This window comes from Mus musculus, chromosome 18, assembly GCF_000001635.26.
Source record: "Mus musculus strain C57BL/6J chromosome 18, GRCm38.p6 C57BL/6J".
Classification (NCBI taxonomy): domain Eukaryota; kingdom Metazoa; phylum Chordata; class Mammalia; order Rodentia; family Muridae; genus Mus; species Mus musculus.
In genome coordinates, this window is record NC_000084.6 from 39426431 (window position 1) to 39454124 (window position 27694).

General features: G+C 38.3%; 1 protein-coding gene across 15 annotated transcripts in view; it reads right to left on the reverse strand.

Annotated features, from left to right (window-relative positions):
* Nucleotides 1–27694, reverse strand: part of Nr3c1 (nuclear receptor subfamily 3, group C, member 1) — a 108877-nt gene that overhangs the window by 15886 nt on the left and 65297 nt on the right. For 8 of the 15 annotated variants that reach the window (XM_006525658.2, XM_006525662.2, XM_006525664.2 and 5 more), the window contains exon 3: nucleotides 2184–2350. In XM_006525658.2, the coding sequence (XP_006525721.1) occupies nucleotides 2184–2350 (167 nt within the window). The remainder of the gene's footprint in view (nucleotides 1–2183; nucleotides 2351–27694) is intronic. The other 7 variants (NM_001361212.1, NM_001361210.1, NM_001361209.1 and 4 more) reach the window with 1 other exon arrangement.

Below are 27694 nucleotides of genomic sequence, written 5' to 3' on the forward strand. Positions count from 1 at the left end.
GATTTGAGCTAGTGTTCATTATTTCACAAAGAATGAGAATGGCCATGTACTACCAATTACATGTCTTTTTAAGACAGTCGTCTGGAATTCCTTTGTTTTCTGCCACCTGATAAATTTCCTTTCTAACTTCTTAATGTCAAGGGAAGAGCCTTCAGCTCATCCAAAGCCTCTTTAATGCTGTTGGTTGTTGGTGCTTTTGGCTAAATCTACTTTTAGCACTTGACAGTGCCTTGCTATTTATGATTGGTGTAGCAGCCAGCTTACAGGATAGCCAGTGATATCTGTCTCCTAATAAGGTGTAGTGTAATCCTTTCTAGAATCATACCAAAGCTGGATCCTATGACCAATAAAATGTTGCATAGAACAACATGGTATAGGAAATGGGAAACAACACATGTAAAAGATGCAGGCTACAGACTGTACTGTGAGTACCTGGAGATTAAGTATAAACTAATACTATCAGCTTACGCTTCTATAGCAGTTCTCAGTAGCAGTGGTATAGTGGCATGCCAAGAAACTGATCTTGGAAACATTAACTTTTTGGAGTTTGTTCTCTTATGAACTGTTAGAAAATTTGCCAAGCTTGGAAGTAATTATGCAGACGATACTGTGCTCAACACACCATAACTACTCAGTATATAGTAGCTAATAGTTAAATCTCTTGTGATTACTTTTATTTCAGCATCTACCTGAATTATAATCTAGCAGGTATCAAGGGCTTGTCAGATGCATCTTTGAGGATCTTTGTTGAGAATAAGACCTTACTTGGAGACCACTTTGTTGCAATCCCAGCTTGGCTACTTCAACTTTCTGAACCTGTTTGCTAGTCTGGCAGACACAGATCCTAACAGGATCTAAGTGTTCACAGGGCCACTAATTGATTTTGGATGCATGTACTTCACACACGGCAAGTGAAGAGTCATTGGTAACTATCCACTTATGGTCTACCAATACAGTTATAGATACTTGTAGGTAAAATGAATACAAGTAAAAAGGACCAGCTGGGCATAAGGACATGGAGAACTCATAGGATCTTGGATTAAAAAATAGATTTGTCTTATATAAATAACAAATGTGTAAAACTTAACTCTGATTTATGTTTGGGTATTTATAATGCCAATACAGGGTTTAAGTATAATTTCTAGTATGTGTTAAAATGTTATGTTATATATGTAATGTATGTAATATCAAATAAAATTTAATAATTTTAAAAATGAAATGCTACAAACTATGTTATGGATTTTACAAGTCTAGATAAATTTTTTTCCTTGAATTAGAGTATCAAGGGTTTACAGAATGTTAGAGCTGGAAAGTGCCTTTGAGAACACTGAAACTCAAGTTAGGGAGGAAGCTGAGCCAAGAGGCTTACTCATTAACACCGTACACAGCTAAAGGCTTCCTTACTAATGTAATCTAGCCACCACGCTTTGCTGAAATAACTAAATGGTAAACATTTTATAAATAGCATAGCTAATACTTATTTTTACATAAAAATAAGGGAATGAGTTCATTTTAAATAAGAACAATGGGCTGTGAATTGTAGTATATTGAAAGATCAATGTAGCTTTATTTTCTGGTTTAATTCCATTAAGATACTTTTGGGTAGGGTATATAAACTATCTCTAATATTAACCGGCTGCTCTGGAATGTGAACCCGTCAACACATGATCACCTTGCAGTCATCTTCTTTCAAACACCATATTTCTAGACTTCACCTATCTGATAATCTCTGTACTTTGTTAATTTGGCCTCAGCCATTGTGGTACTTAACATGACCTCTTTATTTATTTAACAGGAAAAAAGTAAAGCAAAGAATGCTGTCCCTCCCTTATTGTTCCTCCCCAGGGTCACTGATTTTGTCAGTCTGGTATAGCTGGTAGCTTTGAAGCCAGCTTGCTTACAGGGAATGAAAAGCCACCATTCTCGGACTGCCCAGACTCAGCGTACTGCCAGTCCGTGCAGCAGCGTTCCTTACAATGCTTGCTTTAGTTCTTTCTCAGGCTGAACTTAATTACTTATTCTAGTTCTTCTCCTTACTTCTGTCCCTTCCCAATGGAGGATTTAAGAGCCACCATGCTTGCACCTGAACTAATGTCTATCATTAGTGGACTTTGTATACAATGAACAGTTAAACATTTACTGTGAGAAATAGGAACAAAAATTAAACTCTTCAAAACACACACTACCTTCCACTGCTCTTTTAAAGAAGACTTTACAGCTTCCACACGTCAGCACCCCATAATGGCATCCCGAAGCTTCATCGGAGCACACCAGGCAGAGTTTGGGAGGTGGTCCCGTTGCTGTGGAGGAGCTGGACGGAGGAGAACTCACATCTGGTCTCATTCCAGGGCTATAGGAAGCATAAACAGGGTTATGCTTGGCATGATTATGAAAGGAATGTCAGAATATATTTCTTCCCCCTTCTCATTCCATGTCAGCATGTTCACACTGAATTCTGTCTTTTAAGTGCTAACAAGCACCAATACCTGATTTCAATATATTGGAATATACTATTTTTCTGTATGAAATATGAAATGCATTAAATGGACAAGATGGTACAGTGGTTAAGATCATTTGCCTAGCAGGCATGAGGATATAAGTTCAAATCTTTACCACTTTCTTAAAAAGAAGGCCGTAATTGTGCATGCCTATAATCCCAGCATTGAGGAAGAGAGTCAGGTGGATATGAAGAGCTCACAAACAGACAGTGAGGTTACCATTCATGCCTGTCTCAAGGCAGAAAGGCGGAGCGCTATAGAAGATGCCCTATGTGCTGCTCTGGTCTCTACATATTTGCATATTCCCATGCATGTGAAACATACACACAACAGTAAATAAAATACACAGTGCAAGAGCCAATTAGTTCTCTGGCTTCTAAACAGAATGATGTTGTGGTTCATTTAACATATAATTACTATTTTTTAAAAATGCATTATTTTCTAAGTATGTGATTGGCAAGATTAAAAAAATGGATTAGACCCATAATTACCATAAAAACCAAGAAAGGATGATATCTCTACCACACCCCTAAATTCCTTCTAACCCTTAAACATCAATCTTCTTTTCCTTTTAAGTTCTTACATTAATCTCATTATCATTCTATCCATGCTCTCTAATATAGGGAAAAAAAACCACATAGCACCTTAGAGTTTGATCCTAGCTGAAACGATAGTTTCTTGTGACTTGGGAAAGATTAGTTTAGAAACATTACCATGTATATTGGAAACCCTCTAGTTTTCTATTCTGAGTACAACCGTCCTGCTCTCTCTCAATCAGAATATCCTGAGAAAACAACAAAAACCGAGTCTGCTGCTCTGACCAGGGCTCACTTTCATTCTGCAAACTTCTTACCAGCACGGGAATAAGCAAGATATATTATTAGTTTAAAGTTCTTATTCAAAGTCTTTAATTTTTCAGAGAATTTGGAAGAACAATGGATATTTATCCTTTACCTGAATCAACGAAGGTTTATGAAAAATTGATAAATTAGCTATTACATCTTATATTAAGTGATAATGATTTTCAATATTGAATTGTCCTAAGGAACTTTTGCCATACATGCTGACTCTGGAACAAAAGCATATGTGTTGCTAAAAATAATCTAGCCTTTTGCTTCTGATTATATTGCCAATTCCTCGTCTTGTTCTAGCCTCTCAAACAGACTTTAAAAACTATGAATAGTATCAACTCGTCGGGTGTGGAACTCCTCATGGTAAATCATGTTGTTTATCACTTATATAGGAAAGTTCACACACATCAGCACTCTCTTTCTATGAACTTTGCTAAGAGATGGTACTTAGGAATAAGCTAGACTGGATGTTGCTTGTCTCTTCATCCTTTATGCATGCTTTTATTTCAGCCTAGCGAAGCGCTAAGCCTCAAATGCAAAAAAAAAAAAAAAGATTAATACATTCACAACTAAAAATTGTTCTTTCTCTAGTTAGAAATAACAATGTTTTTCAATTGCTTCTTTAGGAACAAAAATTAAAAAATAGTAACTGTAGCTGGGAGTTGTTACTTATCCCTCTAATCCTAACATTTAGGAGGCTGAAGCAGAAAGATTGCTATAAAATTGAGCCTGGTCTGGGATCTGCCAGTTCTGGGAAACCCTGTGAAACCATGTCTCAAGAAAGACAGAAACAAACAAAAATGTGTTAGAATGCTATTAAGTAAGTCATTAAACCCAAGGTTCACCCTAAATTTAATCCTCAAATGAATCTTCCTGCATGCTGCCAACTGTCTGTTTATCCAGTAGCTTAGTCAATAGTGCAGCACTCCCACCATCTAGTTCTGGGAATAGGTTTCACATTGTTCTTTGAGCACTGTCAATAGACTGTCTGCTTGTTTCCATATCACAAGGTATTGATTCCTTGCTGGGTTTGGGCAAGAGGACTGAGTGCAAAGTGTGAACCTCTAATGGAAGAGACTGTCCAGACATGACTGCTTCGGTCGGGCACAGCCTCTGGTTAATGCAGGCTTGTAAGGCAAAGCTGCTGCTTTGGGGCAGAGTTCCACATTGAAGTGCGATGGTCCTGGGGTGAGCACACAGAGTAGCAATGTTCTAGGGGAGCAAAGCCTCCAGAGCTTCTGTTCTGAGGACGCGCCGATTCCTGGTCAGCCAATCTCTTCTCATCTGACATCTATTTTTAGGGATCAGCAAGTTGCTTGTATATTTAGTTTATGGAAAATAAGCACATTGTTTAAAGATTTTTAAGGTCAATTCTATATTGTTTCGTTTGCCTGTTTTAAACATAATATTCACATATATAAAATATATGTATATATTTGACTTTTAAACAGTATTTAGGTACATCATGGTTTCAGAACACTTCCATAAGGGAATCTCATTTATCCTCTGAACAACCTTGTGATAAGATGCGACCATCCCTAGTTGAGGTCATGTAAACAGTAGCACGTGGCTGACCAGGGAGAATCCTGATTTGTTTTGGTCTGGGCAGTCCCACTTGACAGTCCTATAGCTTTTGGGAATCATCTGCTCTGATGAGCTCTAGTTTTTATCAGGAAGCTGAGAAGTGTCACCTGTGAACATGTTTAGATGTCTAGTACTTGCAGCAAAGAATTGAAACATACAAGTTCACTATTTTCTTTCTTTTTTTCTTTTCTTTTTTTTTTTTTCAAGACAGGGCTTCTCTGTAGACTCACTCTGTAGACCAGGCTGGGCTCAAACTCAGAAATCCGCCTGCCTTTGCCTTCAAAGTGCTGGGATTAAAGGTGTGAGCCACCACTGCCCAGCACTATTTTCTTAAGGGAAACAAATCTTAAGTCTTAAATCTAGGACAGTAGACCCCAAATGATCACATAGAAATTAGGATATATGGAAACTTATGTTCAGGTCACTGAGGTGTGATCTATGTAGATGGCAACAGAGTTAGAACTAAAAAAGGCAAGAATCTGGAGTCCAAGTCAGGCTTCAGGAAGCCATCTAGATGTAGCGGATAAGAACTCAGTATGTGGGAGGCTGCACGGAAGGCTGTGTGCCATAGACATCAGTGGGAAAAACCAGCTTTTGTCACACAGAATGGAACTGATTGGGCTATACTGACCATTTTTCTAAGAAATAGATGAATAAAGCTGCAAATATTGTTGCTATGATATTTCTAAGGAGGGGGTACGTCTTCTTTGAAGGTCTGATAGAACTCTGCACTAAACCCATCTGGTTCTGGGCTCTTTTTGGTTGGGAGACTATTAATGACTGCTTCTATTTCTTTAGGGGATATAGGACTGTTTAGATCATTAACCTGATCTTGATTTAACTTTGGTACCTGGTATCTGTCTAGAAACTTGTCCATTTCATCCAGGTTCTCCAGTTTTGTTGAGTATAGCCTTTTGTAGAAGGATCTGATAGTGTTTTGGATTTCTTCAGGATCTGTTGTTATGTCTCCCTTTTCATTTCTGATTTTGTTAATTAGGATGCTTTCCCTGTGCCCTCTAGTGAGTCTGGCTAAGGGTTTATCTATCTTGTTGATTTTCTCAAAGGACCAGCTCCTCAAATGGTTGATTCTTTGAATAGTTCTTCTTGTTTCCACTTGGTTGATTTCGCCCCTGAGTTTGATTATTTCCTGCCATCTACTCCTCTTGGGTGAATTTGCTTCCTTTTGTTCTAGAGCTTTTAGGTGTGTTGTCAAGCTGCTAATGTGTGCTCTCTCTAGTTTCTTTTTGGAGGCACTCAGAGCTATGAGTTTTCCTCTTAGAAATGCTTTCATTGTGTCCCATAAGTTTGGGTATGTTGTGGCTTCATTTTCATTAAACTCCAAAAAGTCCTTAATTTCTTTCTTTATTCCTTCCTTGACCAAGGTATCATTGAGAAGAGTGTTGTTCAGTTTCCACGTGAATGTTGGCTTTCTATTATTTATTTTGTTATTGAAGATCAGCCTTAGTCCATGGTGATCTGATAGGATGCATGGGACAATTTCAATATTTTTGTATCTGTCGAGGCCTGTTTTGTGACCAATTATATGGTCAATTTTGGAGAAGGTACCATGAGGTGCTGAGAAGAAGGTATATCCTTTTGTTTTAGGATAAAATGTCCTGTAGATATCTGTTAGATCCATTTTTTTCATAACTTGTTAGTTTCATTGTGTCCCTGTTTAGTTTTTGTTTCCATGATCTGTCCATTGATGAAAGTGGTGTGTTGAAGTCTCCCACTATTATTGTGTGAGCTGCAATGTGTGCTTTGAGCTTTACTAAAGTTTCTTTAATGAATGTGGCTGCCCTTGCATTTGGAGCATAGATATTCAGAATTGAGAGTTCCTCTTGGAAGATTTTACCTTTGATGAGTATGAAGTGTCCCAGCAGATGCTGGTGAGGATGTGGGGAAAGAGGAACACTCCTCCATTGTTGGTGGGATTGCAAGCTTGTACAACCACTCTGGAAATCAGTCTGGCAGTTCTGCAGAGAATTGGACATAGTACTACCGGAGGATCCCACAATACCTCTCCTGGGTATATATCCCGAAGATGTTCCAACCGGTAAGAAGGACACATGCTCCACTATGTTCATAGCAGCCTTATTTGTAATAGCCAGAGGCTGGAAAGAGCCCAGATGCCCCTCAACAGAGGAATGGATACAGAAAATGTGGTACTTTACACAATGGAATACTACTCAGCTATTAAAAAGAATGAATTTATGAAATTTCTAGGCAAATGGATGGACCTGGAGGGCATCATCCTGAGTAAGGTAACCCAATCACAAAAGAACTCACATGATATGTACTCACTGATAAGTGGATATTAGCCCAGAAACTTAGAATACCCAAGATATAAGATACAATTTGTAAAACACATGAAACTCAAGAACGAAGACCAAAGTGTGGACCCTTTGCTTCTTCTTAGAACTGGGAACAAAACACCCATGGAAGGAGTTACAGAGACAAAGTTTGGAGCTGAGACGAAAGGATGGACCATCTAGAGACTGCCATACCCAGGGATCCATCCCATAATCAGCCTCTAAACGCTGACACCATTGCATACACTAGCAAGATTTTGCTGAAAGAACCCTGATATAGCTGTCTCTTGTGAGGCTATGCCGGGGCCTAGCAAACACAGAAGTGGATGCTCACAGTCAGCTAGTGGATGGATCACAGGGCCCCCAATGGAGGAGCTAGAGAAAGTACCCAAGGAGCTAAAGGGATCTGCACTCCTATAGGTGGAACAATAATATGAACTAACCAGTACCCCCAGAGCTCGTGTCTCTAGCTGCATATGTATCAGAAGGTGGCCTAGTCGGCCATCAGTGGAAAGAGAGGTCCATTGGTCTTGCAAACTTTATATGCCTAAGTACAGGGGAACGCCAGGGCCAATAAGTGTGAGTGGGGGTGGGAGGAGAGTGGGGGAGAGGGCATGGGGGACTTTTGGGATAGCACTAGAAATGTAAATGAAGAAAATACCTAATAAAATTAAAAATAAATAAATAAATTAATTAAATTTGACTAAGGAGGGGTAGGGTCCAACAAAATGATTAGTTCCAAGGAAAATAACAAATATCTTTCATAAAAAGCTATGGCAGAAATTAAAGTTATATTATAGTAACTGCGTATTTCACCAGTATTTCTGATAACCACTATCAATTGGTAACAGTGCAAGTACTCCTGTCTCTTACTATCTTGTCACATATTAAAGATACGTGGGTTGATATTTAATGAACAACTTTTTGCTTTCTCAAGGATGCTCAGTGGACTTGACACCCTTTAAATGAGGTGATAGTAAATAAAAAAATACAAAAAAAATGTTAAGTTCACAAGTGCAAGTGTCATCACAAAAATATTCTGATATGGTCTTGGAGATTCTCAGGGGTCATTTGAATACACTGTGAGAACTGCTGTCATGGAGAACATGGGTGGTGATAATATAAGAGTGTGGTAATCATTTAGTATCTATAAATCCTCTACTGTCCTATTTCTACATGGGATAGTAATGAACTGAGTAAAAAGAAATGTTATTGTATACTAAACTTGAAGCTTTTTTTTGTTCAGGACAGGAGATGTTAACCTTTTATAAACCCAAGTGTTGTGATTGAGTTAAGCCTTCAGTTTAGGTGAATTTAAATCAGTAATTTTTCAGTGCAGTGCCAGAACCCACCTCAGAAACAAGTATTAACTACCATGGGGAAACCCTGGAAATGCAGCTGCCATCACTGGGTTAATTTTAACAACCACTAATGGAGGAGGTTTATTCTCATTGGCTCCTCATTCTGTGCAAATGCTATCGGACTGTAATTCTCAATAGGGGCAAATTTTGTTCCTAGGGACATCTGGTAATGTCTGAAGATGTTTTTAATTCCTCACAAATGGGGGAAAAGCTAGTTTTGCAAGGGATAATAGGCCCAAGACGTGGTAAACACCCTCTGGTGCACAAGACAGCCGCCTACTAGAATGGCCTAGTTTAGGTGTCAGCAGTGGTGAGATCCTTGAAACTTGGCCCAAGTTTCTAGCACATAAACTAATATGGATGAATGAATAAAATCAGACAAGAGCTAGAAACGTTTTTAAAGTGTGTGGTGCCCATTCTGGAGTGATAAAGCTAGATCACAATCCCTACAGCTAAGATTCAGAGAGAGCAGGAAGTTTATAAGAGACAGAGGACAGGAGCAGCTCTGAGATAGGATCTTCTATATGGATAGGACAGTTATACTCATGAAATCTCAATGGTATGGTTGCCTAAATAAGACCCAAGTAATGACAAGAGCAGCTGACATGCCAATGTGGAAGAAGGATATCTCATAGGGTTTAATCTCTAGATTAAACATGGCTACAGGCTACTGCTGAAAGAGAATCAGTCTTTGTCAGTGATGGCACATGCCCTCTAATTGGTTATCAAATACCAAGTAGTCATCCCTAAAAGACATTCATCTGAGCAGCGGTAATGTGCTCAGCAGGCTATATCTTATACACACACACACCACTAATAACTGAAGAAAAAGAGGCTGTGAACTAGAGAAGGAATTGGGGCAGGGGCTGACATGGTGGAGTTGGAGAGGAGGATAATATTATGTAGCAGTCATATGTGAAATTCACACACACACACACACACACACACACACACACACACAAACTAATAAAATTTTTTAAAAGAAATGATTGTTCTATTGATGTTGCCTCTGTAGTTTTGAGTTCAGACAAGTCCAAAGAGAGGTTCAAAATGGAGTAGAAGCCAGAGACTTTACAGGCCTGGTTATCAACGATAGAATTAGCTTGAGTCAGTAATTTAATTTTCCCCTCTAGGGCTAGCAGTAGAAGCTGAATTTTACACATTAAAATCAACCTGTACTTTTCTTATCTGTTCATTAGGAAAAATGTAAACACTCAGCTGCACACACCAGGTGACTATATTTTCTGACTTTCTGTTTATCTTTGCTTTAGCTAAAAGATTACTGATTTGTTTAATAATACGCTATGTATTAGCTTTCAGACCAACACAGAAGTACTCAAGGGGAAGACTTTCACCGCATTTCTGTTCTATGGTTTCAGTAGGACACATTTGACCTGATCTTAGCAATACAAAGCAGTCTGGTTATTATTCTCTCTGCTTTGCATTTATGGAGAAAGGTTTCACTTTTAGGTGTACATAAAGAATCCTGCTGGTTCTCTGGGCATCATTTGCTTGACCATAAAAATCAAAGTATTTTGCTCATATGCTCCAACTAAGCAGGCCGCCTTTTCTAAGTGGGTTTCAGCAAGAAAGAGTAAACTCTGACCTGTAAATGGCTTTGGGGTCCTATATATTTATATTTGAGAATAAATTGGTCACCTAAAGTCTAATCTACTTCACAGGAAGAAACAATGTATTTCTTTCTCATGAACAGTCAATCCTGAGCCTGAATCTTATGCTAAGAAATTTACCTCTTAACAACTGTGTCATCTTTTATAGAGGAGAAAATATTATAAATCTTGTAAATTCCATGCACTCTCTTTCTCATGCTGTGTTCTTGGTTCTGTTAGCTTGAGTGTTTGTTAAGAAGCACAAGTTTTAAGGAGAAGCAATGGTATAAGATGAAGGAAGACTGGTAAGGACAATGAATCAAAGTTTTTATTACATGGCTATTTCTAGAATGAAGATGTGCCTTTACTACATTTGATGCTTCTTCACTATTAAGAACACACAGGATAACTGATTTGCTAGTATCTGAACTGTAGAAGGTGTCATATAGAATCATAAGCGTGCCATCTTCACAGAAGGCAAGGCTATGAGGGAGGCAATGGTCAGTTACTACTCTCTCACATCTTTGAAGTGCACTTCAACTCGAAATAGGATGGTGACTTGGTTCAGTCCACATGAACCTGCAAAATCATACCAAGAATAAAGTTATCATCCTGCAACTAACACTTGTTAGCTGCGACAGTGGAACTTTGAATCCTACTCCAGAATCCTCCTGGATGATAGGAATAGAGGTATACACCATCACATTGGTATACACCATCACACCCTTAAAGAGAGATCTGAATCATTTACTGTGCTTGGTAGCCTACATGTAAAAGAGATTTTGCCATGTTGGTCATTTCTCATATCTTACCTATTACTATTTTGTTTGTTTGTTTTGGAGACATAGCCCAAGTTCTATTTTTTATCCTTATACACGATGCCAATTTTCTCTTTCTTGTCCTCTCTGTGACCACCTTAAATATGTTCATCTTTCACCACTGCAGTGATTTATCCTAAGTTGTCCCATCCTTAGCTTTTTCTCTTTCCATTCCAACCAATCCCATCACTGTCGACAGTCAGTCCTGTCCTAATTAAAAGTCTAGGGGCTTTTCCAATGTGTACAGTATGAGCACAATATGGCTCACAGTCTGGCCCCTTTCGTTTTTCCAATCATGTGTCTTTCTACAAACATAAACCATTTGGTGTGTCATTTCAGAGAACCTGTGTTGTATAAATATTTACGAAGTGCCTAGTATGCACTATGTTTTTCCTGGGAGTCTTTGCTAAGACCTGTTCCCCTATCATGATGCATCTACTGTGGCATTTCTGAACCATAAGATTTTGGGACTCAATCACTGTGTAATATTTTACACAGTGGCCTTGGTGCCTTTAGATATGTGTGTATTCTTCCTACTAGTAACTCCTTTGAAGAGGCCCAGGGCCATGGCTTGCGCCCCTCTTCACATGATGGGCCTCTTATATGTGGTTCTAATAAAAATAAAAATGCATAAATATACTAAATAAAATATCCTATCTGACCTGGGAGAGAATTTGAAGCACCTAATATGATAGGTGTTTATAAGATTATATCCAATACAGAGCTGAAACTCTGTAAGCTTGAAGCTAAGTACTACACAGCATTCTTTATTAAAAGGACTAACATTACAGGTGTAGACACTGGCTTTGCCTAAGTTAGACAATTAATTAGTAAAGTTCAATCATGCCTTCTTGCTTCCTACACACCAGTGTGGTCTTTCTTATATTAGATTAACCTTTGACCCAGTACTGCCACTACACGGTGACAAAATCACGATCTTGAAATTGAGAAGCAATGCTTTTTACTTTACGTCTCAGTAACACAAAGTAAAAGTAGGGAACTCCTTGAGCTTAGTTCTATCATTTTAAAGGCAAAGAATTATTTTATAACTGTGTTAAATTTTCAAATAGTCCACAAACTAATGTATATCTCGGGCTGCACAATTAGCATAGCTTCAAATTTCCAGAGGTATCTCTAAGAACAGAAAGCAACAGAGCAGTGTATCTATATTTCACACAAATGAAGGAAAATCCCTCAGAACAGGCTTCAGTTTTGTTTGAGACCATTTTCTTTACCTCATCAAAGGCTAAAGTTTAATTCTCATGTTAGCACGAGCTGCTAGTTTCTGTTGTGCCAATGAGTCTTCTGACTCCTCCCTTGGATATTTATAGAAACAATAGACATATTTGATAAAGAGGAGAGACACATTATTCCCACTACTAGATCGAGAAGTAAAGAAGGAGCCTCTAGAAGGATGGAAAAGCTACTAAAAGGCTGAAAAGATGTTGTTTTGTTTTGTTTTTGTTTCCAAGACAGGGTTTCTCTGTGTATCCCTGGCTGTCCTGGAACTCACTCTGTAGACCAGGCTGGCCTTGAACTCAGAAATCCGTCTGCCTCTGCCTCCCAAGTGCTGGGATTAAAGGCGTGTGCCACCACTGCCCAGCTGAAAAGATGTTTTTGATAGGTTATAAACAAAATGTCCCATCACAGTAATAACCATGTTACAAGTTACAGACTGTAATTCTATATGCCAAGCCTCAAAACTAGGAACTTACATAAATAATTCTAAGTTTAATTTATAGATCAAGAATAAAGAGATTAAGCTATTTTTTAAAAATCAAAGTTGTATCATAAAACACTACCTGGATCTGAATTCAGCTATGCCTGACATTTGCCTAGTAGGGGTCTGGAGGGTAGTAGCCTTTAAGGTTCATGAAGTTTTTAAGATTATATGGGCACCAGAGAGATATACTGTAGTAAATATGAAAATTCAGTTCTAATACATCCTCCCCTATCTGTGAATAGAGAAGAAATTACTTTTTTAAAAATAGTATAGAATAGAGTTTATTCAGGGCATGGGATAGGGAGTCAAGAGGTAGTAGAGGCAGAGAGAGGGAGAGAGAGAATAGAGAAGTAGAGGCCAGCCATGAACACAAGGAGAGAGAGGAACAAATTACTTTTTAAATATTTAATATTTGTAACTTAATGATACAAAAGCATCTCATGGTATTTACATTTTCTTTAGATCCTTATTATATTGAATTAATCTGGTACACTTGCTTTCACATTTTTATTTTAAAACTCATGTGAGTCATTAAAACACTATAATCATGGAGACTACACATCAAAGGCTCAGAAGCAGAGACATGTCTTATGCGCTCAACACCATTCTTGATCTCAGGGGAGCCTTGAAGTATACTCTATGTTGGACTCATGTACTGGGTGGATGCTGGAGTTTGAATTTCAGAGTCCATTCGTAAATAAAATAAACAGCTATAGAGAAGTCATTTTTAAAAGTAGAACAGATACTAAATAGTTAATTTAAGTAAAATGAAGGTAGTATATATTATCCAGCCTGAGCTGGAGGGGGAAGTATCTATTCCCACTGTCAGATCTGTAAATAGAAGACACACCTACTATTAGAGAAACAGTATGAGCATGTTAACTTGTTACCTGATGTTCAACCAAGTAATTCTCATTATTCAGTTTAAAGGGCATCAAAGTATAATTTATATAGTCAACTCAATTAGAAGGAAACGGATAGCATTTATTTAAACATTTTGTGCTATGTACTTGATAGACAGATTCTGTGATCCATGAAGCAACCTGAGAGAAGATATCACATTTATAGTGTGACAACTAAGACACAGGGATGTTTTTAAAGATCACCAGTCCCAGAATGTTCTACACATCAATCACTAGTAGGAGGGAATATCTGAATTTGAATTCAAGATTTCAAGTTGATTGCTGTTTCGCTTTTAGCACATACCAATGACAAACCTTTGGCTAACTATAGCAGAGTAATATGGAATATGTATGCACTTTTGGCTAGCTATGGTGTTGTAGAATATGTATAATGCAGTAATAACTGTAGGGTAGAAATCTACTGCACAACAACCAAGGTGAAATGACAGACAAGGAAATTGTTTCAGGCTCTAAAATAAAGTCCTTGTGGTAAGGTATGTAAATATCAAAATTTACAGAGGCTAATATTGCAGCACATACATGTTGTGTGCTATACACATGAACTCTGATTTACCCACATATATTCTCAATTCAGAAGATAAGCAATATAAGCTACCATGTAGTTTTACTTTTGTAAATTTCAAAATAGAAAACAAGTTTTGTTTTTGTTTCAGAGTAAATAAAGTGTAGATTACTATAGTTCAAACAGTAACTTGTGTTTCTTCTAAAAAGGAATTTACTACCATTTTAGAAACAACATAGGAAGATGAAAAACTTAAAAATAGGTGTGTGCTTTTTGTTTTAGAGACGTTTTTCTGAATGTAAAAGTTCCAGGGGCACAGAAGCTTTTCTGAGAAGGCACTGTGCCTGGTAATGCAATGGAAATGTGCTGTCTGGCAGCTTTAACTGTGATGAGCATTTACAGCCAAGTAACAGTAACAGCACTTGCTTTTAACTTTGTCTTCCCCTCTCTAAGCTATTTTAAATATTTAAGAGGAGACCCAGGGACTGGAGAGTTGACTCAGGGATTAAGACCACTGAATGCTCTTGCAGAGGACCCAGGTTCAGTTCCTTTCACACACATGGTGGCTTACAACCAACTGTAACTCCAGTTCTAGTGTGATCTGACACCCTCTTCTGACCTGCATGGCACCAAGTATGCACACAGTATACTTACATACATACAGGCAGGCAAAATACTCTAATTTTAAAATGTAAGTGCAATACTATACTGTCTGACACAAATAAAGCTCAAAGTTTTACTTCATCGAAGTATTAAAATATTTTAAAAATCCTTACACTGAAAAGTGCAAGGATGTAAATATTAGCCATGAGAATGCCTTCTCAGATTGTGTTCTTATGTGAGTGGTTGGTTCTGTACACAGGAAACAAAGTTACTGGACACTACACTGCAGAGAGAACATTTTTGTCAACAGAAGCTCCCAAACCTGGGACTTTCTGAAAGTATGTTTTACTATTTTAAAAAAATCCAAAGCAATGTTTAAAACTGAAACTTTAAATTAAATCATCACTTAATGTCACAATGTGAAATTAGAAATAATATGCTTTAATAACAAAAACCAATTCACTACTTGGGCATTAATGCTGTAGCAAGCTAATGAAACGACATGCTGTGTGCACTTTATACCACTTAAGTAAAACATGGCTCTTTGAACAATGAAGGTCAGGTTTCTTTGGGATTCTTAAGTTAAAACAATCTATGTATAATTCAGCTTCACTTTGGCTTAAATTACTGGGAAATTTTTATCATTTTTACTGTTTTCTACAGAGAAAGTATTTTTGAGTTTATCAAAATAACTCAGTGAACTTTTGAATTACAGCCCTTTTTTTTTTCTTGTCAAACTACGTAGTTGTTTCTCTGCAATTGTACATAAAATGTGTTCATGTGTAAAGTACTACATTATGCTATAATAAGGTGAAAAGAAAACATTTCAGAGGTTTTCTTGGGGGTGGAGGTTATGGAAGAACCACCAAAAAACAATGGCTGTTTCAAAAATGTCATCCGTAGTTTAAGACAGGATACAAAACCACTTGCTAAAGCCCGGATCATAAGTTGGTGTATGAAGGACAAGCCATTAATTTAGAGCTTAAATCCTTAGTAGCCTGACACTAAATGTCTTATTGTTGGTAAGTGATTCTCCAGCATATCTTTAATATTGAAAACTGGCAACTGTTGAGAACATGAAAACATTACCAAGTGGACTGGGAACTGTTAGGTGAACATTCCTGCAAGAGCTAGGCTTTACCAAGACCATTTTTGCAACAGTCTGTTACAATAAGAATCACAGACACAATCAGAGTTGGTGGCATATGGCTGTAACAGCAGTATTTGGAAGGCTGAGATGGTGATTGAACTGAACTTGAGGCCAATCTTGGTTGCAGAATCATGGACTTTATTTATATTGCAACATCTGAACCTTTACAACTGAGAGTTCTGAGAGTCATGAAATGAAACTATTTTATGCTTACAGTGGGGTGGTTAGGAAAGGTCCCTCCTTAATTAGCATTGGGAAGGAACCTGCCAGTTCTATGAACAGGGAAGAGGGCAGGAACCCCGGTGAGGATCATCCTTACTTGAAATGTTGGCTTTCCTCAGAGGGCTCAAGAATGGAACCCAGTGGAAGAAAAAGTCACTGTAATTGCTGAAATGGACCCAAACTCTGAAGCCAAAAGGAATGGGGAACAGCAGTACCTTGAGGAAGCTCTCAGGCGAGGAAGCAGGGGCTCCATAGCCACTACAGTGGGAAGCTGGAGTCAGCTGGGTAACTGTCTTTGTGGGCTACAGGATTACATCTTGAATAGGAGACTATTTGCTTTTCTTCTTGCTAATAATGAACAGTATCATATACTATAGAACTGTACATGCTAAAGCAATTGCATTTCTTCATCCAGTTAGGAAGAAAAATATGGAATAAATTCTACATGACTATTGTCCTCATTACTGAATACAGAAGGCCTGAAACCTTTTTCCTTGTTTCTTTGTACCCAATCCAAAATCTACTCCAAGAATATTGCTTCAGATCCACTTAGAAATATACAGTGAGAAATAATGAAATGACCTAAGCTGAATTAGAATTATAGTTTAAACATTTAGAAAATAAGGCTATCTCTGTTCACCAGCAGACCTCCTTATACACATCATTTCCTTCTTCCCACAAGTTCCCATGTACTTGTTTCATGTAAAACCAGAGGCAATTGCTGTGTACCTCACTTTTTTTTGGGGGGGGCACTGTTTATTTGCTTAGTTAACAAATTGAGAAAACTTCTATCTATAGATAATCTTATTTTTTTCAGGGTGTCTAACCCAAGCTGGCATTGAATTCCCTAGGGAGCCAAGGATCAAACTTTTGGTCGTTCAGCCTCTACCTCCCACATGCTAGGGTTACAGAGTAACCATCTGTGGTTCCTGTGTTGCTGGGAGTAAAACTCAGGGCCTCATCAATGCTGAAGACAAGCATCCCACTCTCAGGTCACATGATGTTAAGGGATTCAGACACAGTTTAATCATTCTCCAGCTACTGGTCATACTTTAATTTTAATTTGCTTAAGATAAACTTCTAGGAAGGTAAGGATATCCAATGAATCAGCTAAGGATTTTCTATATGTACCATAATGGTATTTTCTATATGTACCATAATGGTGTTTTTTCTTGTTTCTTTTATACATGGTCTTTTATGTAGTTCAGTGGTATGTACACCTTGAACTTATTCAATATCATTCTGCTATATATGTGTATGTGTGTGTGTGTGTATATATATATATATATATATACATATATATATATATATATATATACCAGCCATGTATTATTAAGCTGCCTATCACGTGATCCCAGTAAAGTAGGCAATGCATGAGCATATATAGGCCCTTGCACACATTTGCTTCTCACAAGAGTCTGTTGAATGTTTAGTTGATAAAAATTGCCTTGTTTTTATTTTGTGGTGCTTGCCTTCTCTTGTAAAGAATTAGATTATTTAGAATTTAATCCTTTAAGGATATGTCTATAAAGTTTCATCTTAAATTTTAAAATATTTTAAATCTAATGATGAATATCTAATGCTTAGAGCTCTCAGTACCAATATTGAGCACATGATACTAGTATTTGCTAGCTATATTATTATTGAAGTGCACGATTCTTTAAAATAAAATGACCAGCTAGATATTGCTCTAACTAAAATTGACACCCTGTGTTAACTTTATTCTCATTTTCCTAGGTTCTTGGAAAAGCTATGCCATTTATTTTTAATTTTTTGAGGTTTACGATTTCAAAGATGAGAAGATATAAGCAATAGTCTACAAAACAGACTTCTGGAATGTTTTTAAATAGCAGGAATATCTAGGAGGAAACCTAATTATCAAAATCAGAAAGGTTGATCAAGAGTTTAGCTAGAACATTTACAGGCTTCTATTTAGAGAAATGGTAGGCTGGGTTACAACTCTTTTTGAAAAAAGGTCCAAGTCTTACCTGAAAAATTCAAACGTTCAGTAAAATATATTTACCCTAAAAGGGACCTGTGAGCAGACAAAAATAAGTAAGCTGTGTCTAAGGGAAAGAAAGCACTCCAACCACATAGAAATATCTTTAGGTTAAGTCAAATGTGGATTTCAAATAAAAGAATAGAAGACTCACTTGAAAAATGGACACTTTTTCTCCTATCCCAAACAAACCCAAGCAAACAACACAACACATATATAAACTTATAACACAGGGACTCTAAATAGCTAATAAACAAGAGGGAAAAAGTTATTCAACTTCACTTGTAATTATGAAGTCTCAAACTTAATCCACACTGAATGTCTCTTGTATACCTAGAACCTTGGTAGAAAAGAAACAATGAGGAGGAAGCAAGTTAAGAAGTCCATTCAGTTTGGAAGACAGTCTGACATTATCTTGTTAAGTCTGGTTATTCAGCACCTCCATCAATGGACAAGTAGCCATGTATCACAAAACATTTAAGGATGCTGGCAGCAGCATTTTTCACTGTAGACTCAAAAACTGGAAACTAGGCAAAGCTCACAATTGTGGAATAGATATCTAAGCATCTACATGTTCTACCTCTGAGGATAAAGTTCTATCCTTGCAGGATCAACCACCATAGTATGCAGTGTTAAGACAAAGAAAACAAAAAATGACATTGCATCCATAAGATTCACATACAACTATTTATATGAAATCCAGGGACAAAGGTTTAAGTATGTAAATAGTGTGGGTATATTTGTCATATTTGTCAGGGTAGTGGTTATTTTTATAGAGAAAGAGCAGAGTGTGATGATGTCTTATAGTCACTCTAGAACCCTCCAGTGTATTGGTAATGTGCTGTTTCTTGCTCTAGCTAGGAATCCCAAAACTCCAAGCTTCTTAAATATTCTTATGTAAAAATGTTTTGGTTCATAATATCCTTTATTAGTAGTAGCCTTTTGTCTTGTTTGTGGTATTTATTTATCTGAGACAGTGTACCATTATGTTGCACCTGCCTGCCTCCCAAGAACTGAGATTAAAGGCATGTCACCACCATATTGGACTTCACTTAATTTTAAAAATTCAAAATAAATAAGCAGAAAATCTCCTCATTATCCTTTCTACCCTCGTTTTTATGACTTCCTTCCTTCTATTGTTTTAAGTCTTTTTTTTTCATTTTCTTTTTTGAATTCTCAGACTGGTCTTATTTTCCTATATTCTTTCCTATTTGTTTTATTTCTGGGTCATCTTATTTTTCTGTTTCACTTGTTCTATTAAGATTTTCAATTGTGTCACTGCCTTGCAATTTCCAAGGTCTTAGTTGCAGTCTCTGAAGGTTTCTCTAAAAAGCAACACACTATTATTATTTGATGAATACTGTTTTTATGTCTAAACATAGAAGTGATAGTTTGAGGGAAGTTTCCTTTTCCCTACATGTTTTCTATTCTCCCAGATGAGTGTTTCTTTTTCTTCAGTCTCTGTTGCAAAACCGGAAGTTCTCCTTTTGTCACTCACCCATCCATACCCCCCTGTGCAGCCAGGAAACTCAAGAGCTTTTTCTATGAAAATACAAGCAGCAACAGTGGAGGCCCATGACATAGGAAGTTCAAGTTGTACTCCTGGGTGAAGGGAAAGACTCAGGATGTATTAAGCAAGTTACATCTTCAATGAGCAAGGGGATGCTGCAATGCTAAAGGAAGTAAACTGACTTATTCTCAACTTTGCTTTACCTAAGACTTGGCTGACTCTGTTAACTCAATAATTAGAAATGTTCTTTAACTTGCAAAGCTTTACACTGAGTACTTTTTAACATGAATGTCAATAATAATATAAAAATAACTATTCACCACTAGTCTTTTTAAGAGACATCTATATACAAGACTCACAAATACCACAAATCTTATCTCTTTTAAAAAAGAGTAAGTCTTCCAACTGCAGACTGTTCTAATAGAGTATGTACCCTGTACTGTATATTTCTAACCAAAGAGTTGAAATTATGATGGCATTATTCAATACTAACATGCTATTAAATATTCTTGAATATTCAAAAAGTAGAATTGTTAGGAAAGACAAAACCAAATTGTTGAAGAATATAGAATTATTTAGTTTACAATAAATAGGGCAAATGTCTTCAATGTTCACTATGAAGTCAAATAAAATATAGTGCTATGGGCTGAACTTCAGCAGAGTTTCATAGCAAAGAAAATGAAGAAGCAGGGGAACTGTATTTTATCACGTATCCTGGCACACATCCAACTGATGTTTGTCTAGGATGGTGCAATGGTTGAGTCATGAGTGCTCTCACTGATGCCATGTTCAAAAGTACAGACACGCTCAAAACAGCAGGGACAACAAAGAGACCAGGTAGGCAGAAATATACTATGCCTTAAGAATCTTTAAGTATTTTCCTTTTAGTTATTTCACCTGACCTGAAAATTAATTGATGCCAGCTCTAACCTGGTGTGCTAGCAGCGTATAGATGCTCTCTGCATCAGTGACTTCATTATCGTACCCTGATATTATCTTTGAGAATGGGTTATATTAATATCGCCACTTTGGGGCCAAAGAAAAGATTAGTAACCAAGTTGCAGTGGTCCAAGCACAACTTGGTAGCTCCTGACAAGAGACCTACGGCCCAGGGGTTTGTTGCCTTCTACTGCATTCTCCATGTTGCTGTCATATGGGTATAAAAGTTACCATGGACGTATATCTGATAATCACATTCGAAGAGAAATTGGAAATAGCAAGTAAAGGTTTTATGACATTACATTACCAAAACAGTAACAACGAAAAGATCCCTCAAACTGTTTAGGACGGAATCAGAAATCCTGAGCAAAGATACAAGGAAAACAGATCAAGCTCTGAATCAGAAGCCAAGAAACATGCTGTGACTTAGGACTGTAGTATAAGTAGGAAGACCAAGAGTCTGGTTTTATGAAGCCCCTGCAGTTCATTATAGAAGATATAAGGAAATGGTAAGTTATATACACTATGAAAGAAAGGGGACTAATAATCAGACACTAGCACAATCTATAAATGTAGACAATCAAAATTTTTCTAAATATGGACATTCTTTGGATTAAGAGAGAAAAAAACCAACTGTTCAATCCCAGTTGTGTGTGTGTGTGTGTGTGTGTGTGTGTGTGTGTGTGTGTGTGTGAGAGAGAGAGAGAGAGAGAGAGAGAGAGAGAGAGGGGGGGGTGAGGGAGGGGGGAGGAGAAGGGAAGGGGAGGGGATGGGAGGGAAGGGGAAGGGAGAGAGGGTGACAGACTCTCCTTACTTACAGGAGACAAGGCTGGCCTTTAACTCACAGAGATTTGACTACCTTTGCCTCCTAAGTGCTGGGATTAAAGGCATATACCATCACACCAGGCTAAAATGAAGTCTTAAAATATGTCAACAGGATGGTATTTTTCAAGTTCCATCCATTTGCCTACAAAATCCATGTCTTTGTTTTTAACTGCTGAATAGTATAGATGTACCACATTTTCTTTATCCATTCTTCAGTTGAAGGATATCTAGGTGGTTCCCAGTTTCTGGCTATTATGAATAAAGTTGCTATGAACAGAGTTGAGCAGGTGTCTTTATGGGACGGTAGAATGCCTTTTGGGTATATGCCCAGGAGTGGTATATCTGGGTCTTGAGGTATAACTATTCCCAGTTTTCTGAGAAAGTGTCAAATTGATTTCCAGAATGGCTGTAAGAGTTTTTACTCTCACCATCAATGGAGGAATGTTCCTCTTTTCCACATCCTTGCCAGCATGTACTGTCTCTTGGGTTTTTAATCTTAGCCATTCTGATGGGTGTAAGATGGAATCTTAGGCAAATGTTTGGAACTTGAGAACATAATTCTGAGTGAGGTAAGCCAGTCTCAAAAGGTCATGCATGGTATGTATTCACTTATAAGTGGATATCAGCCATAAAATACAGGATAACCATACGGCACTCTATAGACACAAGGATGCTTGGATTTCACTTAGAAGGAGGAATAAAATAGTCATAAGAGATAGATGGAGTGAGGGGGCTGGGTGGGGAGGGGATGGGGTCAGAATCAGGTATGGGGAGGGACAGGAGAGATGGCCATCAGAATGAATGGAAATCTGCAACTGGTAGGGGTGAGGAGGTAGAACACACATCCAGAACTAGACAGAGACCTGGGGTAAGGAAGGTACCCAAGAATCAGTGAGGGTCACCTTAGCTGTGACTCACAGCATTGGGGATAGGAAACCTCAAGAGGCCACCCTCTGTAGCTAGACAGGAACCCCAGTGGAATGATAGAGACACCAATCCAATCACAAAACTTTTGACCCAAAATGTATCCTGTGTGCAAGAAATGCAGGCACAGGGGATGGAGCAGAGACTGAGGGAATGGCTAACCAATAATTAGCCCAACTTAAAACCCATCTCATGTGCAAGCAACAATCCCTGACACTATTAATGATGCTCTGTTATGCTTGCAGATAGAAGCACGTTGTCCTGAGAGGCTCCACCCAGCAGCTAATGCAGAAAGATGTAGACAGCCACAGCCAAACACTGGATGGAGCTCAGGGACTCTTATGAAAGAATAAGAGAAAGGATTGCAGGCCCTGAAGTCAATAGGAACTTCACAGGAAGACCAACAGAGCCAACTAACCTGGACCCTTGGGGCTCTTAGAGACTGAACCACCAACCAAAAAACATATATGAGCTGGACCTAGGTCCCCTCACATATTTAGTAGATGTGCAGCTTGGTCTTCATGTGGGTCCTAAACTGGAACAGGAGCTATCCCAAAAGCTGTTGCCCATATGTGGGATTTGTTGTCTGGCCCCAGTGGGAGAGAATGTGCCTAGACTTGAGGTACCAGGGTTGAGGGGATACCTGGGGGAGGGTACACAGAGGAGAGGAGGTGTTGGGTGAAGGGTTGTGGGAGGTGGTGACCAGGAGGGAGCAGTGAGCAAGATGCAAAGTGAATAAGTAAAAATAATAATAAATAATAAACAGAGTTTACTACCAAAATCAAAACGATGAGATGTAAAATTTCCAACACTCACAGGAAAACTATTGTGAAAATAAATCCTGCAGTCATTCAGTGTTCAGAGTAATATTTGGAATGACATATTTCTTCATGAACAGAAAACATTTAGATTCAGATAATCAAGTAAGACTGCTTTCCAGGGACATGTTACCTGGCTGTTGAAAGTGGATTTCTAGTGTTTCTACAGGAGCATTAAGAGGGTGCCTTTGAATGTGATTGGTTTCTATGATTTATAATATAGGCTATGATTTATAACTTTCTAGAGAGTGAAGTTCTTTATAACAAGCAGTTTCCGTTCTCAACAGATGATATTACTTAAATATTTACATGTTCAAAGATATAAAAATATTTTGTAATAATTATGGTTTAATTGTTTTACCAAGATAAATAGTATAAAGTTCAAAATCTCATGTTATAAAAGGGGAAATAATTTGTAACATTTTTCAAGTTGCAGACTTTAAAATATTTTTATATAAATTGTAACTCATATGTATTAATGACACAAAATAATGGGTTTCATCATGACATTTGCTTTTCCAAGTATGGTTTATTTTGCTTAACAATTTTATTTTTTAGTGGCTGTGCATAGTCAAAGAATATATATACTTCATATTCTTTTTCCTTCCACTAATGAGTGATTTCATGACTTGACTATTTTGAGCAGTGCCAAAACAAACATGGGCTTGTAGGCATCTTTATTGTACACTGACTGACTCCTGTGAGTGTGCACTGAGGGCTGTTCTAGTGGTTAACTAACTGAGAGGGGTGAATCTCAGAGGACTTAGAGGGAGGAGTGGGTGGGGTGATCAAAACACACTATATGGAATTCTAAAAAAATTAGCAAAGCATTTTAAAAGAAATAAATATTACTGCACCTCAGAATAATCACCAAAATATAACTACCTGCCATCCTTGCCACTATTTGCTGTGGGAACACTGTATACAAACAGATACACATACACTGAGTTGGGCGTCTTCCTCAATCACTTCTCAGTTTATTTTTGAGACAGGTCTCTCAATGGATTTCGGACTCACCAGTTGGCTAAGCTGTATGACCAGCCAGTCCCAGAGCTGTCCTGTATCTACCTCTGTAGCCCTGAGATCACAGGCACAGGCTTGCCTTTTGTTTCACATGGATGCTAAGGAGGGACTCTGTTCTTGACTACAAGGAACACAGTAGACATGTTGCTGGATTTTACTTTTTTCAAGGTTCAATTGTTTAAAATAAAGACTAATTTTTGGCTAGACTCAGACTAAGGAGTAGAAGCTGTGAGGACAGTCTATGCCTCTTGGATATATGTTCCTGTATTCTTTGGCTTTCTTCATTCTTTTGGCTAAAAGTTTAACATATTCTATAGCCTCTTCCTCAGTTTTATTATTGTATTGTTTCTACATAGCAATTTGTCCATGCTTGTGTTACAGGACATGTGGAGTGACAGGACACTAGTTCTTGGGTGCTTTGGTCTTGGACTTAATCTTTGCTTATGGGCTTCTCTTGGGAGTTCCAGGTCTAATACTGCAAACTAGGGAAGATCATTTTCTTTAGAGGGACTGAAAATCTTTCAGGTTCTGCTAGTTCTTTTGGGGCCACTGAGTGCATTCGTAAGTAGACTTGTGTTTCCTTTCTCCAGTTCTTCTTAGCCTATAACAAGAGTGCTCCATACTCAGCATGCACGGGCTGGACCTAGATTCCCCACACATATGTAGCAGATGTGTAGCTTGGTCTCCATGTGGGTCCCCCAACAACTGGAGCAGGGGCTGTCCCTGTCTGTGGAATCTGCTACCCTAACTAGGCTGCCTTGTCTGGCCTCAGTAGGAGAATGCGCCTTGCCCTGCAGAAACTTGATATTGACAGGGTGGGGGGACACACAGAGGGGCCTCTACCCTTTCAGGGGAGAAGGGGAGGGAGATGGAGGAGGAAGTTTGTGAGAGAGATAGGGATGGGGTAAGTAATTAGTTACAACAGGCATGCTATGCTCTGGTCAGGATGACTTGATTCACAGGAAAATCTTTTTTGTCAATCCCACCCATTCAGACCTCAGAGCCCTTTCCTCTTCACCAAGGATCTACTTCTGTGGCCATGTGCTTGCTTCTCAGAGGAAGTATGAAGCTTGTTGCGTTCATCATCCATTTCAATGAGTTTCTGACAGCCAGTTCTGGGAGAGAGATACTTAGCTTCATCTTGTCACAGCCAACCCTAGCAGGCACCACAAAAATAAAGGAATGCTTGTCTTTTTGATGGTAGTCCTCCTGGCTGAAGTATGTTGTCTTTTCCTCGTATGTCTTCAGATGTTGGACATTTCCTTTTCATGGATCCACTGGCCACTTGCACTGTAACTCACTTTTCAGATATTGTTTCCTGATGGTTAATTCTTTCTATATTCTGGATTATAATCTCTGGTGACTAGCTGGTGAAGACCTCCTCCTACTCTGTAGGCTGTCTCTTCATGCTGAAGACTGATTTCTTTCCTATTCTGCATTCTAATTTCATGCAATGGCTAGTTTTTGCTATTACTTCTTGGATGTGCCGGCTAGTTTTATATCAATTTGACACAAGCCTCAATCATTTGGGGAAGAGGATACTTCAACTGAGAAAAATACTTCCACCAAATTGGCCTGTGGGCAAGCCGATGGGGTATTTTTTGATTATGTGGATGGCTCTAGCTCTCTAGCTCACTGTGGGCAGTGTCCCTCATTGGCAAGTGGTCCTGGGTAAGCAGGCTGAACGAGTCCTTGCCACTGCATCTATCTTCCCATGTCTCCCTCTGTGTTTTCTTATAGCAGGTCCAAAGTTTCTGTCCAGTTTTGGATCCACTTTGAGTTTGCACAGGGTGAGAGGTAAAATCAAGCCTCAGCCTTTTTTCATGCAGATGTAAAGTTTTAACTTGTTAGGCTATTTTCTTCAGTGTATGTTTTGGCCCCATGTGCATCAGAAGACTATAGACAGCTATGCTACTATCAGTTTATTTCTTGATACTCCGGTTCACTGGTCCACAGTTTTTGTTTTCATACCAGTATAGTGACAGTTTGCTACGTTGGCCCTGTATATAATTTGGAGTGAGGTACTTTGTTGTACCTCAGTACTATCTTCTTTTCCGTTTAAGATTTCTTTGGCTTTTTGGGGGACTGTGGTACTTTCATGTTGACTGCAATTGCTTCTGTCCTAGTTCTGGGAACAGTCACTGAGGTTTGAAGGGATTGACTGCATCAGGTCCACAGACACCTTTCAGTAATCCACCTGCTATTTCACTTCATTATTCCTAGCATCTCTGATTACATTTCTCTACTCAGTGCATTCACCCTTGCATTTGGTGATTAATTGCCCAACTGTATGGCATTCCCTTTTTTCCTCCACAGTTAACATGAGTTTTGGTCAGCAAAGCAGGATGCCCTATAGCATCCCTTGATCCTAAGGCAATCAAATGATGAGCTGCCAGCTGCATGTGGCTACCATCTTGAGCAAGGGAAGCTAAGAGCAGAGGACTCCCTCTCTACAGTCTTACCCTGAAGATTTAGAAGAACTGAAACTAGAGGTGATGTCACATCTCCCCCTTACTTCTATTTTAAAAACACTTAACATTTGCACCTGCAAACTCACACCTTAAACCAGTGCCCTAAGTTTGAAGTTCCAACTCTGATAATTATTTTAAAGAGTATCACAGTGACAAAGGGCTAATAGTTTTCTTTACTTTTAAATACCATTATGCTAAGTGTCATTTCTAATATCTATTAGAGGATACACAGTGACTCTTCTGGAAATTCATTTTATTATACAAACAAACAAGAGCCAACAGCTGCTGGCATTCCATACTTGGTACTGAGGGAACAGCTTCAAAAAGCTATTCTCCCTAAATACATTTCCATTTAGAAATTTAGACTAAACCTCAAAGACAAATCATTACTGTGAAAAGACATTAATAAATTCAGGTAGGTAACTGTATATTTGACAGAGCTAACATGTTGCTTGTATGCAATTTCTCAAACTTTTTTTGTTTTAGAAAATAAAGTCCTTCAGTTAGCAGTACAGCTCCACTGTCTACCTTTCAGAAGAGCCTTGTTTTAAGCACACACCCAGGTGAGGCCTTTTAAACACTTCCCCACTGCTGACTGCGTGTCTGAAGCCTCATGCCCTACCATGGGTAACACGAGCGTTATTAAACATGTGGTTCTTTATTATTCACTTCATGTCTGGGCTTTCAAGGTTTCTTAACCATTCCAGTTAAAAACGTTTTCCTTTAATGGTGTTTTCAAGAGTCTCTCACTAGCCCAGGCAAGCGTTGAACTCTCAAAGTGTCTCTTGATTCCTGGGATTACAGTGCCTGGTTGCCAGATTACCTGTTGACTTTTTCTCATGCATCAGCTAACCTCTCTGCTAGCATACTTTAGAGCTCTAATAATTTTAAGATAAGTGCCCACTGAAAGTATAAACTATACCACTCAATTATTAAAAAGCAGGATAAGGTTGAAGCCAGGTCGTTGGTAAGTGCCTGCCAGAGCATCAGGAATACAAGTGCAACCTCAGCTACATAGTGAGTTTGAA